The sequence below is a fragment of the Taudactylus pleione genome, unplaced genomic scaffold, assembly GCF_031769625.1.
Source record: "Taudactylus pleione unplaced genomic scaffold, aTauple2 ptg000019l, whole genome shotgun sequence".
NCBI lineage: Eukaryota > Metazoa > Chordata > Amphibia > Anura > Myobatrachidae > Taudactylus > Taudactylus pleione.
The window spans coordinates 18202715-18220894 of NW_028284421.1; the positions used below are offsets into that span (position 1 = coordinate 18202715).

Below are 18180 nucleotides of genomic sequence, written 5' to 3' on the forward strand. Positions count from 1 at the left end.
ATAGAGATATATAAGATCAAGGTTAACAATGTAAGGGCCATAATGGGTGATAACTTTATTCTGAGGGGCAATCCCAAGTGGTTACATGAAAAGCAATGCACCGATCCACTGCTCTGACTTCCTCATCTTATGTAAAACACAGACCAACTGACCAGAATGTTCTTCAACATACCCAAATATCAATCCATTTGCAGCCAAAGTAGCCACAGATTTACTTTTTAAGAGTGTTGTCAGAGATACGTTAAAAGCTTTGAGGGGCATATGTACTGTATTACCACCAAAATGTCTCTTAAATGAAAGTCATGTAACACCTAAGTTTTATCAAAAAAAATAATCATGGGCATGATTTGTGGACATAAGTAAAGCTAAAATCACCATCCTTACCTTCAGGAGAATAACCCACATATGTGCTACTTCTTCAGAGAGCTAGGGTCATGAAACATGGTAAAAAACATGATCACATAACTATACACCTTTTCAAGTGTGTGTACAGTAGTTGGCACTCAACATCTAAAGGCCAATCTCAAAGGTGAGTAGTGAGTCTCTTCACTGCAATGCTATTCATCAAAAGTGGATAGAATTAATTGACAAGGAGGACTCAGTTTATGCAGAAAGGTGCACATAGTGTATATTAATTTATATGCCCAGTTGAAGACCCTGGCAGTATTGATTAGTATATATTAGCTTTCTAGATTAACTGTTGGCTGTGTGGGTTTAGCCAATTAGAAAACAAATAGGCCTTATCTGGTGCAAACCAGAAATAAGGCTATACTATAGCTTGTGCCAAGACTCCAAAACTGAGATATAATTGCTAGCAATATTAATATGTTGAACCACATCTGGTGCTAGCTAGTAAAACAACTGAGCCATATCTGATTTAATTTATAATATGCTGAACTTTATAATAAAGGCAAGTATTATCAATGGTTTGTACATCAATTTCTATACAGAGCAGTTTACACACTGAATTCTACGAGCCAACCTCCCTGCTTGAACACTGATTGGTTCAAAACAGAAAGGGAACAGGGCTCTCATAAAAGTTATAGCAGAGGGAGGGGCAGAAGCATAGTCCCATTGCTTATTATACGCTGCTTCCAGCCAAGCATACCCTTATTGCTAACACTGAAGTAAATAGTAAGCGGACTTCCTCTTTCTGAGCCTTTCGGATGTGCTTACAGCTGGCAAAAAGTATGCTGCATGCTATCCTATGATGTAGTGTGCCCAACCATAAGTATTCATTCAAGTCAAAACTGCAGGCTTACAGCACCAGTACTATTTAGTGACATTCTATACTACTGCCAGGATTTACATAGTGTAAGGGTATGGATTTGCAAAAGTGAGAGCATTTTCGGGCAGGAGGAGCTGGGTGGATTGTGACAGTACTTGTGATTTGGGTAAATTAATAAATCTAAATATGCCCCGCAAGCAAAATAGATATATCAGTTTGCAGAACTAGATTGTTTCAGTGAAATATAGGTAGTGATAAAGGAAGCTATGTGATTGGTGCAGGGCTGGGGACATCTGAGGACAGACTCCACTGGTGAAACGTTATATTTGGAAAACAAAGGTCAATATTTTTAAAAACAATTTAAGGTCATCCTTAATTCTTACAAAATAATATTAAAAACAGTCCTGAATCAGGACTCCTCATATACCATCGCTATCTTGATTAATTTAGTAATTGAGACTAAACCAAGTTGAGAGATAGGAAAACAATCAAAAAGTTGATCCTATAGTGATAGTACAGAATGAAGCTTGAAATCTACATGGTTACTGTAGTCATTGTATGTATATTCAGCCAGGGGAAGTTTCCAAACAAAAAAAAAGCATGTCTTGAGTATTATTTGTAGCTCTATAATATAAATCAATTAGTATTTTATGTTTAGTGGCCTTTAAATGACAAATGTTCATATAAAACATTTTTAAAATGTATTGTTAAATACCTTGAAGTGGCTTCAGCAATCATTGTGATAATGTCATATCTTCTACTACATTTAAATGTTTTCCACAGATTATGGGTTTGCATCTCCAGCATCGGGAATAGCTGACAGCACATATGCGGGACTCATTATTTCTCGGGGTTCCGCTGCCAGCATTTCGTTCATGTTCTCTTACATTCTTCTGACAATGTGCCGGAACCTGATAACCTTCCTTCGAGAGACCTTCCTGAACCGATATATTCCATTTGATGCAGCAGTAGATTTCCACCGTTGGATCGCCATAACTGCCCTAATCCTTAGTAGTAAGAATTATATTCATTGTCACTAAAATAAGATACATGTAAGACACCAATTGCAAAAACTGATATATTTGTTTCACATTTGGTTTAAGGTTTTATGCACTAACTGAAAATAAACCACATAGCACAACCAACATTGTAAATATATATAGAATTACAATTTATTTATAATATATAATTGTATCTGTTTTTTTTCTTTTAGTTTTACACACACTTGGGCATTTAGTTAATGTGTACATCTTCACTATCACTCCTCTAAGCGTCCTCTCCTGCCTGTTCCCTACAGTGTTTGCAGATAACGGGTATGTTGAACCATAATGTTTAATCAGAAATGGAAAACATTGGTTAGTGTAAAGGTAAATGATGATACTCATTAGCTATGAATTCTGAAGCCTAAATGTTTTCTTGGAATACTACAGTAACTACCCCATCTGTGTCACCCCCGTCTGTCTACCCCTACCCTTTAGAATGTATGCTCTCACGAGCAGGGCCCTCTTCCCTTATGTGCTTTTCCCTCACTATTACATCCAACACCTAACCCTTGACTTCTGCCATCATACTACTTATTTGAGGGTTATGACCGCTGTTGCAGCACTGTTTATATACCAAATACTTGTCCTGCATTATCTTATACTGTAAGTCACTGTTGCCTTGTTCTGCTCAATTGTTTATGTACTTTGTAAGGCGCTGGGGAACCCTTGTGGTGCCATAGAAATAAAGGAAAATAATAAAAACAACAAAGCAGTTTTCTGATAAATCTGGTGCCTTCTACAAAATTTCTAAAATACCATTAATGATGATATTAGAAAGTGTACTCTTTCTTAAATTGAGAAAATAATTTAAATATTATTCAGTAAACATTTAAAGACTCTCTACTCAACAGTGTTGAGTTTTTATTCAATCAACATCTCTTAGAATGCAGGATTATGATCTTATTATTTAGCAACAGAGATAACTGAGCCTTATTACATGCACTATAATAAGGTTTTTAGTGGACAACTTGTTCAGTAGTGAATTGTTATTTTATTTTAATGTAGCTGATCATAAATTCCATTTGAATTGCAGATTATATAGTTATATAACAAATTACATTGTTTATATGTTATATGACATTGTTTGCTCAACATGAGATGTTTGTTTCCATGGTCAAATGTCATTGAAGTATAATAATAATTAGGAACGGAACATCTCATTGCTGTGTCCCATAGCAAAATGTTAGAATAATGTCATTCTTGCCTCCTGGGCCACACTCCCTGCCCTAAATAGATTAGACTGGCAGCCTCTTCAGAGAATTCACAGTTCAGCACCTAAACCCATGGCACACATGCCCTAAATCAGATGCTCAGAAGAGACCCCATCCTGCTCTATTCAGAGATGCGGCCTTGGAGGTGAGAGAGACCTTGCTTTGTTGGAGCCCTCACCTCCTGGTCCTGACACTATTGGTATCAGTGGTTTTTTTTTAGTAAGATCTATTATTCTAATGTGTTATTATAGCCTAGGTAAATTGTAATGCTAGAAATATTTTTATAACTACACATTAAAAAGAAAAAGCCTGTTTGCAAAAGCATAGAGATAATATATTGTTTGGGAAAAAAATTGTAAATATTGTATTGCTGCTGACATAGGCTTATTTAATATCCATAGATCTGAATACCCACAAAAGTACTATTGGTGGTTCTTTGAGACTGTGCCAGGTAAGCATTTGTTTTCAGATACTGTAGTTGCAATGTACATCTAGATAGAAAACATCAGTGATACTCAGATGCCCCTGCGATACTGGCCTAAACGCCTTCACCGTGCAGGTCTCTATAGATTTGGGCAAGTGAATACCAGCAAGCTGGCTTGCATATGCTCAGTGTCAAATATTTGGGCTCTCAGTTCCACTATTAAAAGTAAATTTTAAAAAAATTGACAAAATAGATAATTTTTTTTATTAAAAATGTAAATTATTAAACATTAAAATAATGCTTATTCAACGAATTAAGCATTTTTGTCAATAATTTTCATGTTATCTACATTGCAAGATGGTGATATTTTTTTTTACTGTGGTAGTACATATACCACCATGATATTTGTTACAAAAATGCTTATTTATATAAAAGAGTGAGGCATATAGCCAGTATTTGCCATGTGATAGATGTACCCCTTGGAAACAGTTGACTACAGTGAAGAGAACTCCTTACTGCTACACTGGAAAGTACAACCCCATTGATCATAGTAATAAGTACGGAAAATCAGTTCCCCTTAACTAGATTTAAATGAACTAGTAACAGAACAATTAGTATTACATATCTATAATAGCGGTGACAGCAAAAAAAATAATTATGTAAACTCTCTATATGTACAACTAAATTACAACTAACAACTAATATTATGTATTCTGTATATGTATTCTGTATACAGTATATCCTATCCTGAAAAAAAGGTTATGGGACCTATTTATTAAACTGAGTAAATCTATCACTCTCTATTATTTATTCACCAGGACAGTATATTTTTGATGCCATGCCCAGGCTGGGCTTCTTGGTAAATTGCCACAAAGCTTCATCTCTTATCATTGTGTTTAGCGGTGGTAAGAGATATATTTAGTAAAGGAAAATGTTCAATATTTATGTAATATGCCCCTATAACACAGGCAGTCTTATACATGAAAACTAGCAGAACTGTTACTAATGGTTTTTCAACACTCAACACCTAAAAACCAAGACAAAGGCTAAACATTATTCTGTAAATACTCTTGGGAAAAAATATAAACATTATATCAATTTACATTGAATTAAGTATTCTTTTCAGTGGGTAAATGATTCAGAACCATGTTTATCATCAGAAAAAACTGGTACTGTATATCCAACAAAATTTAGCAAAAGAAAGTTTAACTAGACTTATTGTTACTGCAGTTTACTAACCAATCTGTTTATCCATACAGGTCTGACTGGAGTACTTCTACTTTTAGTCATGGCTTTTATGTATGTCTTTTCCACCTATCATTTTCGACGTGTCAGTTTTCGTGGGTTCTGGGTCATACATCATCTATATGTCCTGTTCTATATTTTGGTAAGTAATGAAGTCTAAGAGATAGCATATTCAGAGGAAAAAATAATTAGATAGATAGATAGATAGATAGATAGATAGATAGATAGATAGATAGATAGATAGATAGATAGATAGAATGTGGCCATTCCATATAATAAACAAAAAAGTTGTAGGAGGCCAATTCTTACAGCACAAGTAACTCACATAATGAAGAATAGGATGATAGAGTGCAATGATTGGCTGCTCAATCCTGCTACAGTCCAGAGATACTGTACATTGGACTAAATTAAATGTACAAGAAAAAGAGAAGACAATGTGTCATATAAAGTGTATTAAAAGTTGATTAATAGTCACAGTTAAAAAAAAGTGAATTCAATGTGGTTATAAAATATTAGAAAAAAATCAGCTTACCTCAATATAGTGGCTTCTCATATAAATTCACATTTCTCACAAATGGTACTGTAATCAACCAGAATAAAATTTCCATAGTATAGTACACTTTAAAATTATTGCCCCCTTTCCTCAGCGCTTGCTATACTGTAGCTTCCATTCACCTTTAGTCTTCTGCTCTTTTACCTGGCTCACACCTCATGTTGTCTTTCTCTGGTCCTCTTTCTCTCTTTTCAGTTGTTGTTGGTGCATTGTTATGTTGTTTATTCTGTTATTTAGACTCTACTCACTTTATATCTACTCCTACACTCTGCTGTGTGTCCTTTGATTGTACTTGGTCACTCTCTTCTTTCTTCCTCCCATACTTTCTATCTGTAAATGCCACATACATGTCCCATAGCATATATCACTTTGGAGCCAGAAACACTAGCCCTCCATCAGTCCCCTTTCCCTATCCTAACGTCACACCTTCAATGCAGTGAGAAACTGCTGTTTCTTGCGTGCAGTATTGGAGGGGTGTCACTCAGGGGGATATATTTCCAAACTGCCCACAGTGTCCACACTGTTCCGTACATATGGTAACCTAATATTGTGCATTTTCCATGCGCACCATTATGGGTCCAAGGTAAAATGCACAATGTAGGAGAGATTATAGTACTATTGCTGGCGCTAACATGTCATACCAATGGAACATCACCTGCATCACTCACCCCTATATTACATTTAATTGAATCATCACCATTGTTTTTACTAGACAGGACAAAAACAAACCTAATAATGAAAAGTGCAAAAAAATTGTAGCCACCATGCATCAGTGATGCTTAGGGTAAACAAATGATAAAATATAACATTCTTGATTCTTACTATTAAATGTCTTTCTCTGAGTCCATCTGGGGGTATACTTATAGGTCATGAAGTGTAGTGAGGGTTGAGGAGCTAGCACTAAATAAGTCAACTTTGTGTAGTATATAAGCTCATTCCCTCCAACCCCTTCCTCAGTGTGAACTTAAAAAGTCCCAAGGATAGGTTGTAAAAATATAAGGACAGGATCACATCTTTCTCACACACACAACCAAATAAGGGAGGGATCATAGAGTCCCCCAGATGGACTTGGGTAAGATATTTAACAGTAAGAGCAAGCAAAATCCTAGTTTGTCCTTCCTCCATCTAGGGGACACTTCTAGACCATGGAGATGTGTAAAATCTGTCTCTAGGGGAGAGTATTTACAGCCTTGGCTGAACCCAATACATTCCATCCAAAAGAAGCATCCAAAGTCACGGAATCAGTAAAAGTTGGTGAATAAATAAATCAAAGACCATGTATAGCTACTCTACATAACTGCTCTGCAGAATGCCACATCACCCATGATGTTATAAACGAGTTACAAATATGTGAGTGGAATGACCTGAGATTCTAACTGGAATAGGTCATTAAGCACCATCATATGCCTGCTGAATTGTAGGATTAATCCATCAGGCTATAGTCTACTTGAACGCTGATCAACCACTCTTATAATAGTAAAGGATAAGTAAACTTAGTAAAGGATAATTAAACTATCAGTTTTCCTCATACAAGTTATCCTCTTCAGATAAAGTTGGTATTACAATTTCTTGATTAAGATGAAATGCTGACACAAATTTTGGTTGAAATGGAGGTTTACAAGATAAAGCTCCTAATTCTAACAGATTTCTAGCTGACGATATAGCTAAAAGAAAAAATAACTTCCAGGTTACCCACTTCAGGTCCACTTCCTGCAAAGGTTCAAAGGATGGCAACTTAAGTGATGACAGCACAATATTTATATCCTAAAGCCCTATGGAATGCATATACTGTATATTGGCCTTATATGTAATATATGTACAAAGTCTTTAATCTGGGATCATGAAAATAAATTGACAAAGCTGATACCTGTACCTTAAAGAAAACCTACTGCAACTGAAGACCCAATTTGAGGCCTGTATGAAGAAAAGAGAGAAACCTTGGCAAGGAAAGATAGGAATAAGACACTTTTTAATTTTTACACCATGCAATATAATGCTTCCAGACTCTATGATTATTGTCTGAAGACACTTATCATAGTCTGAACTAATGAATCTGAAAAAAACCCCTTCTTATTTAAGATTCTGTCTTCAAGAGCCATGCCAATAAATGTAACTGATTGATGTCCTGACAAACAATTGGCCCCTGAGACAACAGGTTCTATCAAAGTGGAAGTCAGATCCCTGGACTTACTGCCATGTTTAGCCTGGTGCTACTAAGATTACTGTAATTCTTAACCTTTTTATCTTGCTAAGAACTTGAGGAAGTATGGGTATCGGTGGAAAAATGTAAGCTAGATGAAAAGTCCAAGGGACAACCATAGCATCTATTTGAAAGGTTAATGGATTCCTGACTCTGCAACAAAACATGGCCATCTTGTTGTTGAACTGAGAAGCCATTATGTCTATCTCTGGCTGACCCCACCTTTACCAGACTGTTGAATATTTCTGGATTCAGAGATCATTATCCTAGAAGAATAGACTGACCACTATGAAAGTCCATCTTTCAATTACCTAATTTTGGAATAAAGACTGCATATATCCGTGAAACATGAACCTCTGTCCAAAATAGGATCTGAAAAGATCCCTCATCGCCAGAGTACCCTTTGTCCCCTTCTGATAATTTATGTATGCTACTGCTGTAGCATTGTCTGACTCTTACAGGCTTTCCCTGAATCAGAGATTGTGCTTTCTACAATGTGTTTAGAACCATTCTTAGCTCCAGCACAAGAATTGGGAGCCTTGTTTCCTACTGGATCAGAGTCCCTGAAAAGGAATGGCATCGGTTGAGACTGGCATCAGTCAAGATGACCAACCACATCTGGATGACAAAGTGCCTATGTTCAAGTATTCTTAGCGGGTACTTTAGATGAAAGACTGTCTTGTCTCTGGTGAAAGGATGATGAATTGAGCAAATAACAGATGATTGGAATGAAACAAAGCCTTTAGAATGTTTAATTGGAACATTCTGAAATGCAGTCTTGCATATTAGACTGCTTTGCAGGAGAACGCCATCTTTCCTAGTAACTTCATGTGAGAAAGTTTTCTACCTAGATTTTTTATGTCTCTGATCTTTCTTGGTGGCTAGATGGGTATTGAACACAAAGCCTAAAAATATCATGCATTGAATAGGAATTATCTTGGACTTTTGCCATTTGATAACCCAGCCATTGGACTGTAGGACCTTAGCAGATCTACCTGAGGAGCATCCTTTGAATCTGCTTTGAAAAGCAAATTGTCTAAATAGGGAACAATCATTATACCCATAGATCTTAGTAGGCCTGCCATAAATTTGGAAAATAATACAGGGCTATTGTTAATCTGAAAGGAAAATCCCTGAATGTATTCCTTTAACTGCAAGTATTAAAGACATTGATGGCCTTCCCAAATGGGTACATAAAGGTAGGCATCCTTGATGTCTATAGATGCCAAACATGTGTTTACCTCCATTTCATTTCACTGTTCTTACATATTCCATCCTGAATCTGTCTACCTGCAGTCTTGTAGTATTTAAGTACCTTAAAATAAAAATGGGTCTGTGACTCTCATCTGATTTTTGGACTAAACAGAAATTGGAATAAAATCACATTTCTCTTTGACTTTCTGGTAATGTAAGAATCACACCTGAATTAAGAAGAGCCATAATTGCATGATATAAAGCCAGACACTTCTGTCTTGTCCCTTGGTAACACTGTTGTAAAGTACCTTCTTGGTGGTGGCCCAAAAGATTGCGAAAGTAACTTATTTCTATTATACCTGTCTTCTGTCTATTATACCCATTTGTTTGAAGAGGACCTTCTCCACGGGTCCCTGTTTGACAGAAGACAGGCACCCACCACAGGCACTTCTAGATGTATGCCTTTCCTGTCATATTGACTTATCCTGGAGCCTAGGCACCTGTTTTCCTGGCTCCTTCCTACTAATATTTCTTCTTTTACTTGCAAAACCTCAGAACAAATGTGCTTGTTCCCTGGCCTGAAAGGATATGGATGACTGCCCCTGTTTAAAGGATGAATAGACCAAATCTTAAACTTAGACAATTTTCCTATAAGTAAAAATCAACTTTTACCTTGCCTGGTCTAAGAAATTATCTAGCTCTGGGCTAAATAAAATGTATTTGTCTCAGAATCTCCATTCCATGATTTTAACCATAGAATGTTTCTAGCCACAAAATAAAGTGGCTTCCCCCAAATAATCTGCTCCTCCTTTGAGCTGCTCTGTAATAGATAATAGCTGAGACATAGAACTGTCTGACTGGACCTTCTCTATTAAAAGGTCAGTCCACTTCTCCATTGCCATAGCTACCCGAGCTGAAACAATATTGGACCTTAAAGCTGCTTCTGCAGCCACATAAATAGATTTTAGGTCCCATGCGACTCTGCTATTAATAGTTAAAAAAGTTAACCTATTAATTGCTAGATCCACAATCCTCACTACACCCCATGGTCTAGAAGTGTCCCCCAGATGGAGGAAGTAGAAAGGTGCATAGTCCACAAGGTCACAAACCCATTACACATCTGCCAATGTCCTCAGGTTTTGGGGTCATTCACAACATGGGATACCCAAACACACAGATTCCAGCCCTTGAGCTATTCACCACTGTGCTTAATATGTTAGGGCGGCCAATGAAAGTATTATCAGTGGTTGTCAGCTGTCATAAGAAACTTGAGGCTTGGCTTAATTCCACTTGATAAGATGTTTGACTTCATATTGCTCAATAGTTATAACTGTTATCATTTTATTTTTGTCTGTTTTTTAGACTATCATTCATGGCAGTTTTGCACTCATCCAGCAAACCCGGTTTTACATATTTTTTATTGTGCCAGCTATTATCTTTGTAGTCGATAAACTAATTAGTTTAAGCAGAAAGAAGACAGAGATTGATGTTCTAGATGTGAAGCAACTTCCTTCTGGTAAGACTTAATACTGTATTGTACACTGGTGCATTTTACATTGACTGCACAATGTAAAACTTAGATATGAAAAGAAACTAAGCATTTCTGGAGTTTACATTATACAAGTGTGAAACTATTAGTACTGTAAAACCTAGAAAAAAAATTCAAAACATTCCATCAAGATATTTGCCTCATCCCAGACTTGGAAGCAGAATTTAGCTTTAAGTGTTCAAATGACTGATCGATACACACAAACATGGCAGAATGAATTGACCATTGCCACCTCTGCTATAGTCAAAAACTATAAACTACGTGAAATGTGAATTTATACATGTAGTGGAGAATGGCATCCGCAGAATGGGGAAACAAGAGTGGATTATCACAACTGTGCAAAATAACCTGTTCTGCCACAAAATTTTATTCACAAACATTTTTATAGCAGTTCTGCTTATCTATACTAACAAAGAAATATTAAATATGACCGGTTATTGAAAATAAAAAGCTTTTGAAAGATGACAATCACATATTATGACATTGTAAATCAGTTTATTAGGTAAAAGCTAAGTGTCTGATAAGACTCATATCTGAAACTGAGAAATGTATTAATGGTATGAAGAATATGTATTGTATACAGTATGTACTGGCGTAGTCATATATACCCTTAATATACTGTATATTATATTGCCCTTTAACAACCTGCTATATCTTAAACACTAACATCCATCAAGAAATGAACTGACATATCCAGAGATATCAATATTGGACCTTTACATATAACAACAGGGAAAGGCTTTCATATGACAAGTATATGAAAAACATTTCTAAAACGTCCTGCACAAGTGCTCTAACAAATCAGATTCACTGTCTAAACGGCATGGGGAAAATGACAGTTATAATCTGATCGATTGCTCTGGGTTATATAACCTGGCTCCTCTGCACCAGTTTATAAAAATGTCCCTCACAGTGTCTGTAACTTTTTCCCAGGTGTAACATATCTGAAGTTCCAGCGTCCTTCCGAATTTGACTACAAGTCTGGCCAATGGGTTAGGATTGCCTCCTTATCTCTTGCCACAGACGAGTACCATCCTTTCACACTGACTTCTGCACCCCATGAGGACACATTAAGTTTACATATAAGAGCTGTGGGGCCATGGACAACACGACTAAGAGAGCTTTACTCTCCTCATAACGTGGTAGAGATGAAATACCCCAAGGTATATCTAGCATTTTCATGTACTGTATTGCTTGAATAGTGTTAGGCATAGATGTTCATGACTATTCATATACTGGAAATACTATTTTATTTTAGAATAAATATAGTCATATAGAGAATAATGAATGAAGCACAGAGAGGAAAAACTTCTCTCTCTAAAACCCCATTATCCTTTGATGCACTCATGTATCTTAAATATTTGACATGTATTGTTATACAGTAAGTCTATTTCAGAATGGCTGCATAACATTTGAAATAATCTTCCCTGTTTTAAAAAATAAGTATATTATAGATCACTGATGAGTGCTGCAATCATTTAAAGGTTTAATATAGGTCTCCATATTAATTTACAGTAGTGGGTATGCTACTCATTATAACATCCAGGCTTTCCTAAAGAACACTGTTTTCTAAACTGATTTTACAGCTTTTTCTGGATGGGCCATATGGAGAAGGGCATCAGGAATGGAATAAGTATGAAGTATCCGTCTTAGTTGGTGGAGGAATCGGTGTTACACCTTTTGCTTCAATTCTCAAGGATTTGGTTTTCAAATCATCAGTCAATGCAAGGATCCACTGCAAGAAAGTAAGAGTAGCTCATTGTTCCTAATCAGATGTTTAAAGCTGCACTTTAAAATATAAAAGAAAACTACTCCACTGTTAAGACTTTGATAATATGCTCCTGTTGAGGTAGTAACACAAGGTGACATTTGTAAGCATTAAAAAGTAACCATTAGTTAGTAAATGGGTAGTAGTGGGAAATTAATTCCGGTTTTGCAATTTCGCATATTTTCAGTAAGTTTGCCAACTTTTCAAAAATGCCTTTTATAACAATGATGTTTTAAAAAGCTGGCAAAATTCCTAAAAATATGCGATTGTGATTTTGTAAAACAGGAAAATTTTCCCTGATGTCTCTTATCAACAAAAAAAAAAAAAAATACAGGATTTTTCTCAAAGGCAATTTATAATTCTAATTTAACACAATAATACTAATATAATTAGTTGTCTATGAATAAAACAAAGTCTAAAAAATTTACATTACATGGCTAAAAATGTCCTTTCCTTGCACAGGTTTATTTCATATGGGTGACACGCACTCAGAGACAGTTTGAATGGTTGACCGATATCATTCGAGAGGTAGAGGAAAACGATAAACATGAGCTCCTGTCAGTCCACATATACATCACGCAACTGACTGAAAAGTTTGACTTCCGCACCGCCATGCTGGTAATCACACAGCTATCCATCTCTCTTTTCTCCTCCTCACTAGATAATAAAATGTATAGCATGATATCCTTGCTGGATTGGTGTAAATTAGAGATGTGCACGGACCCAGTGTTTTGTTTTTTGTAAGTTTGGTTCTTTACAGTTTTGGATTTTTTAGAAATTGATAAAAACAGCAAAATGATGTAATTTGGACCTGTTTAGATGCAATCAAAAACATGCAAGATCGTTTTTTAGATCCGACAAGCGGTATGACCTGAGCCAGGACTCGGTTGTACTCAAAACTTTCAAAGTGACCTGAGCCAGAACTCGGTTTGACTCAGAACCCCAAAGTTTGGGTGTGTTCGGTTTTCAGCAAATCTGAACTGCACATCTCTAGCGTCAATGAGATAACATAATACCAGTTGCTATTATTATACACTTTACATAACTATTTAGATTACAGAGTAGTACTAAAATGGGGAATGCCTTAATTTACTGTAGAATGAGTGGTGTCATCTCTTTGCAGAAACCACCCACGTTGCTCATAGTATTAGTACATTCTACTGATGACAAAGGAACATTCTCAGCATTTATGCTGAAACTCATTATCAAATCATTTCCCTATATTATTAATGCAAACCATAAATCTTCATCATGGGTTGGTACATTTGCTGTAATACTTCAAGGGCTATTCTTTGCTTTCTGGAAAAATACCATAAATATTAATGTTGACTTCATAAACCATCTCCAGCTCAGGATGTCTTAAAAATATATTATTATTTAGTGATCTCACCCTACAATTTGTAATATTTTGGACAAAGTTGATTATTTCACCCCTTTCTTATTTCTGAGTGGTGCTGTCAAACTGACTTATTGTGTAAAACGTAACGTTTTATGTTCTTTTAAACTTCATGACTTCAGTTACGGGGTTCAAAGGCAGCAAAACAAAATGGTAATTGAAAAGTAATGCTAGAAAGCAAATCAAGTGTATTCAAATAATGTGTATGCTCTAATCTTGCTGCCTGCTCAGTGGCATAACTATGGCCCCCGCGGTGGCTTAGGGGCACTGGGGGCCGTTGCTTCGCCACTGCGACTGAGAACGCTGGCCTCTGAAGTGATCGGAGGCTAAAGCATTCCCAGTGAGCCTGCTCGGCAGCACCTTCTGGATCAAGTTAGTTCCAGTCAGCGTGGCAGCAGAAGCAACAGCCTGGACGATGGCCGCGTAGATTCAGAGGCACAACTACAGGGGGCACGGCATATGGGCACAACTAGAGGGGCACTGCATAATGGCATAGCTACAGGGGTACTGCATATGGGCTCAACTACAGGGGGCATAGCTACAGGGGCACTGCATATGAGCATAGCTACAGGGGGCACTGCATATGGGCTCAACTACAGGGAGCATTGTATGTGGGCACAACTACAGGAGGCAATGCATATGGGCACAACTACAGGGGCCACTGCATATGGGCACAACTACAAGAGCACTGCATATGGGCACTGCTACAGGGGGCATTGCATAAGGGGCACAACTACAAAGGGCACTGTGTGGAATTACGTGTTTTAAGGGGCATAATGTGTGGCATAATGTGTTATAGGGACATTAAGGTGTGGAATAATTTGTTATAAGTGCATTATGGTGTGGCATAATGTGTTATAAGGGGCATTAATTAGTGTGTCATAATGTGTAGGGGACATTACTGTATCATGAAACCACACACCTTAAACGTCGTCTCTGGGTGCGTTTAGTTTTTGGGTGGTAGGGGTCCTGACACATTTTTGGCAGGGGGCAGCAAAAGTTATAGTTACACCACTGTGCCTTCTTTATTTTATAAATAACTGTACTTAATTGAATCAACTTTGCATGGTTAGGCTAGAGCAGGGGTGTTAAACAGCATAACAAATCTTATCTTGGTTGTTTTAGTACATTTGTGAGCAACACTTCCAGAAAGTCCAGAATCAGAGTATAATGACTGGCCTGAGATCCACCACACATTTTGGGAGACCACCATTTCTGGGATTTTTGAATTCCTTACAAGACGTTCATCCTAAGGTATGTGTAGAAGATTGTATATACATTAATATTACAAATTTAGAGGGCACCAATAGATCAAAAATGTTTGATTTTCCATTATAAATTAATTATAAAATTATTAATTTTATTCAACACAAAATTGAGTAATGCACAAATATTTAAATATCAATGCAAGTCCAATTTTAGTCCTTAGTTTAACCAATGCATCACCACTAGACGAGTCTAAATTTTCATAATTTGTAGCTACATGTAAATAGGAAATACCACATGCAGGTAAATTAATTACAGTCCTTTAACTGAAATAAATATCTCTCAATTCTCATGTATTCTTTAGTATATTTTTTCCAAGTCTGGTCCTCACATCCCTCCAACTCATGTTTTGAGAATTTATGTCTGTCTTACTGACACGGCCAATAGACTAAGTGCCTGATTCATCAAGGATCGCAACTGCTAATACGCACGCAATTGGCTGATTATTGCCTACTGCGCATGCGTATACATTGCAGTGCGCGAACCAGCCACTGTGATCAGGACTGGGATCGCAGAGGCCAAACAGACCTATCGCAGAGTGATTGACAGGAGTAACGTTTGGGGATGGTGGCGGGGGGGGGAGTCAGAGAAATGCAGGGGCGTGCATAAATTATCCACTGCGATTCAATACGTAGCTTGAGCTCTCACTTGGTACAGGAAGTTTAGCAATTTCTGAGTAAGGTCTGACCTTGTGCAAGTGTGCGTGAGGGTTTTGTAGTCTTCCTAAGTATTATGGATGTGTGTAAGGGAAAGTGGACATCCTCATGTTGTGCTGCTACGGCAGCTTAGCAATTGCAGTAGATTGGCATACTATCGCAGTGGGACTGCGTGTGTAATCGCTATTACATTCGCAATAGCGATCCTTGCTGAATCAGGCCCTAAGTTGCCTGTGCATGATTAATGAGATGCAGAAAACATGAGCTTTTGGAGATGCATGAGGACTGCATTTGTAAAACACTGATCTAGAAGAATCACAGAGGTCCTGATAGATCCCCATTTCTGAATTGTGTACTTCCTGTTTAGAGGTACTCTGCAAGCGTTGAAAAGTTGTCAGTAGAGCTCCATGGACACTTAAATGGTTGCATCTTACTTTCAAACTTCTCCAAGCTATTAGCCTTGGAGAAGTGTCAGTTAGTGAGGATAATATCTCCTGAACTTTGGGATCTTGGAAATTCTGTGGGTCTATCAGTTAGGGGAGGGGTGTTATTTTATTAGATTTATATAACAAGTTCTTTGAAACACTATAATTGTACTGAATTTTTGTTTTGCATATTTTAAAAGGTAAAGAAAATCGGTGTGTTTAGTTGTGGCCCCCCTGGAATGACTAAAAACGTGGAGCACGCTTGCCAGAAGCTTAACAAAAGAGACGAGTCGTATTTTGTGCATCACTATGAGAATTTTTAGTGTACCATACCTTGAACTACTAAGTTATTCTGTACCAGAAAAACAGATTTATACAGAAAAAGAAGTACATATATACAGTACCCACAGTATGGATGATACCACAGGACAGTATGACTGCTGATTTGTTGCTGACAGCTTTTCATCGAAACCACTTCAATTTCTATTGAATTATACATATTTGATATATGAGTATATATTTATTATAATGACAGACTTTTATACAACATAACAGTATGCTATAAGGAACATCATTAGGTGTATATGATTTTATGATATTACCTGTCAAACAACAATTTTAAACCAAAAAGACATGTCTGGGATTTTAATGTGTGCCTATGTTATGTGGTAAAGAAATATATATCTACAATTTCAATCAGTATTTTTATACATAAAGAACCCTATAATTTGTATGTAATTTTCTTTTTTTACAACTTTTTATGTTTATAGTACAATATACAAATAAAGATTTAACTTTCAAATACACCCCTGATTTCCTGTCCTTCAAGTGAAATGAAACCTATGTACTAGCCATGTGTGACTGGAACATGATTAGCTAGGAAACCTAGTTATTGGGGTGTATTTCTAGGTCATAATGAAAATATCAATTTGAGAACATCGGGGGCCACATGTAATAGGGTGAGAGTTTAGAAAATGTGAGAGTTTAGCAGTAATCTCTCACATTGGTCAAGTTTTATCTTCAAAATGGGAAAATATCTGGATGACATTTTAAATCGTGAGTTTTTTTAGTCTAAAAATGTGCGAGCTTGTATGTTCTCGGTCTCTATTTACTGCTAAACTCTCACATTTTCTAAACTCTCACCCTATTTATTACATTTGGCCACATGTCTGCTATATTTATTTTATTATAAAAGTAACTCCTTTTTCATTTGGTTTCTGATGTTAAGTAAAACAGGTCTTTGAAAAGCTTAATAATAATGTTCAAATCATTCTGCTGTGGAAAATTGTGCATAAAAGTGAGACATGCACATTTCACTGTATAAGTCATACCGAAAGATTTTGCTGACACAAGAGTACCAGCAGCGACTCATGCAACCAAGTCCGTACCCACCAGGTGACTTTTCAGCCCATCATGTGCATCCAGTAACATGGATGATGGAAAATATTTTTAGACCTTGACAAATACAGTACTTGATTATAGAATGCTAAGTTTATTTAACAAAAATATTCACCAATAGCTCTATACTTTTTAATTGAAATGTTAACAAAGACACTTTAACATTTGTAAAATAACACACAAGAGAACAATACAATACCAGACTCTATTACCATTCCCTGGGATGTCCACATCAGGCACAGTCCAGTAGTACTAAGAAATTGTTTAAGAAATTGCTCCCCTGATGCTGGCAAGGCCACACCCCAATTTCAGTGTCAACGTGCTTTCTGTGGGCATATGCTTCTTTAGGACTTTCTGCCAGTGGTGGTTACCATTTTATCTCCACGATAACTGTTCCACCAACAATGGATATCAACAAAACAGCCTATTCACTACAGATTAAATTAACAATGTCATCCTTTCTGGATTAACCAGCCTCTTGTTTTTTCAAAGATTTGCAAGCTCTGTGTTGAATGACACTACCAGTGAAGTCTGACCACCATTAAGTACATTACCCTGGTACCAAAACCAACAATAGCTTTAACTTATTTTAACACTGCAGCAGGCCAGGTTACGCTCAAAAAT

At 36.7% G+C, this 18180-nt stretch overlaps 1 protein-coding gene across 1 annotated transcript in view; it reads left to right on the forward strand.

Annotated features, from left to right (window-relative positions):
- LOC148540359 (dual oxidase 1-like) overlaps positions 1 to 16935 on the forward strand; it is an 86694-nt gene extending 69759 nt beyond the window's left edge. Inside the window, exons 25-34 of the mRNA XM_088445741.1 lie at positions 2012 to 2242; positions 2442 to 2541; positions 3884 to 3933; positions 5166 to 5293; positions 10461 to 10614; positions 11581 to 11810; positions 12234 to 12392; positions 12878 to 13033; positions 14937 to 15065; positions 16359 to 16935. Coding sequence (XP_088301867.1) covers positions 2012 to 2242; positions 2442 to 2541; positions 3884 to 3933; positions 5166 to 5293; positions 10461 to 10614; positions 11581 to 11810; positions 12234 to 12392; positions 12878 to 13033; positions 14937 to 15065; positions 16359 to 16481 — 1460 coding nt within the window. The 3' untranslated portion in view covers positions 16482 to 16935. The remainder of the gene's footprint in view (positions 1 to 2011; positions 2243 to 2441; positions 2542 to 3883; positions 3934 to 5165; positions 5294 to 10460; positions 10615 to 11580; positions 11811 to 12233; positions 12393 to 12877; positions 13034 to 14936; positions 15066 to 16358) is intronic.
- The last annotated feature ends 1245 nt before the right edge of the window (positions 16936 to 18180 follow it).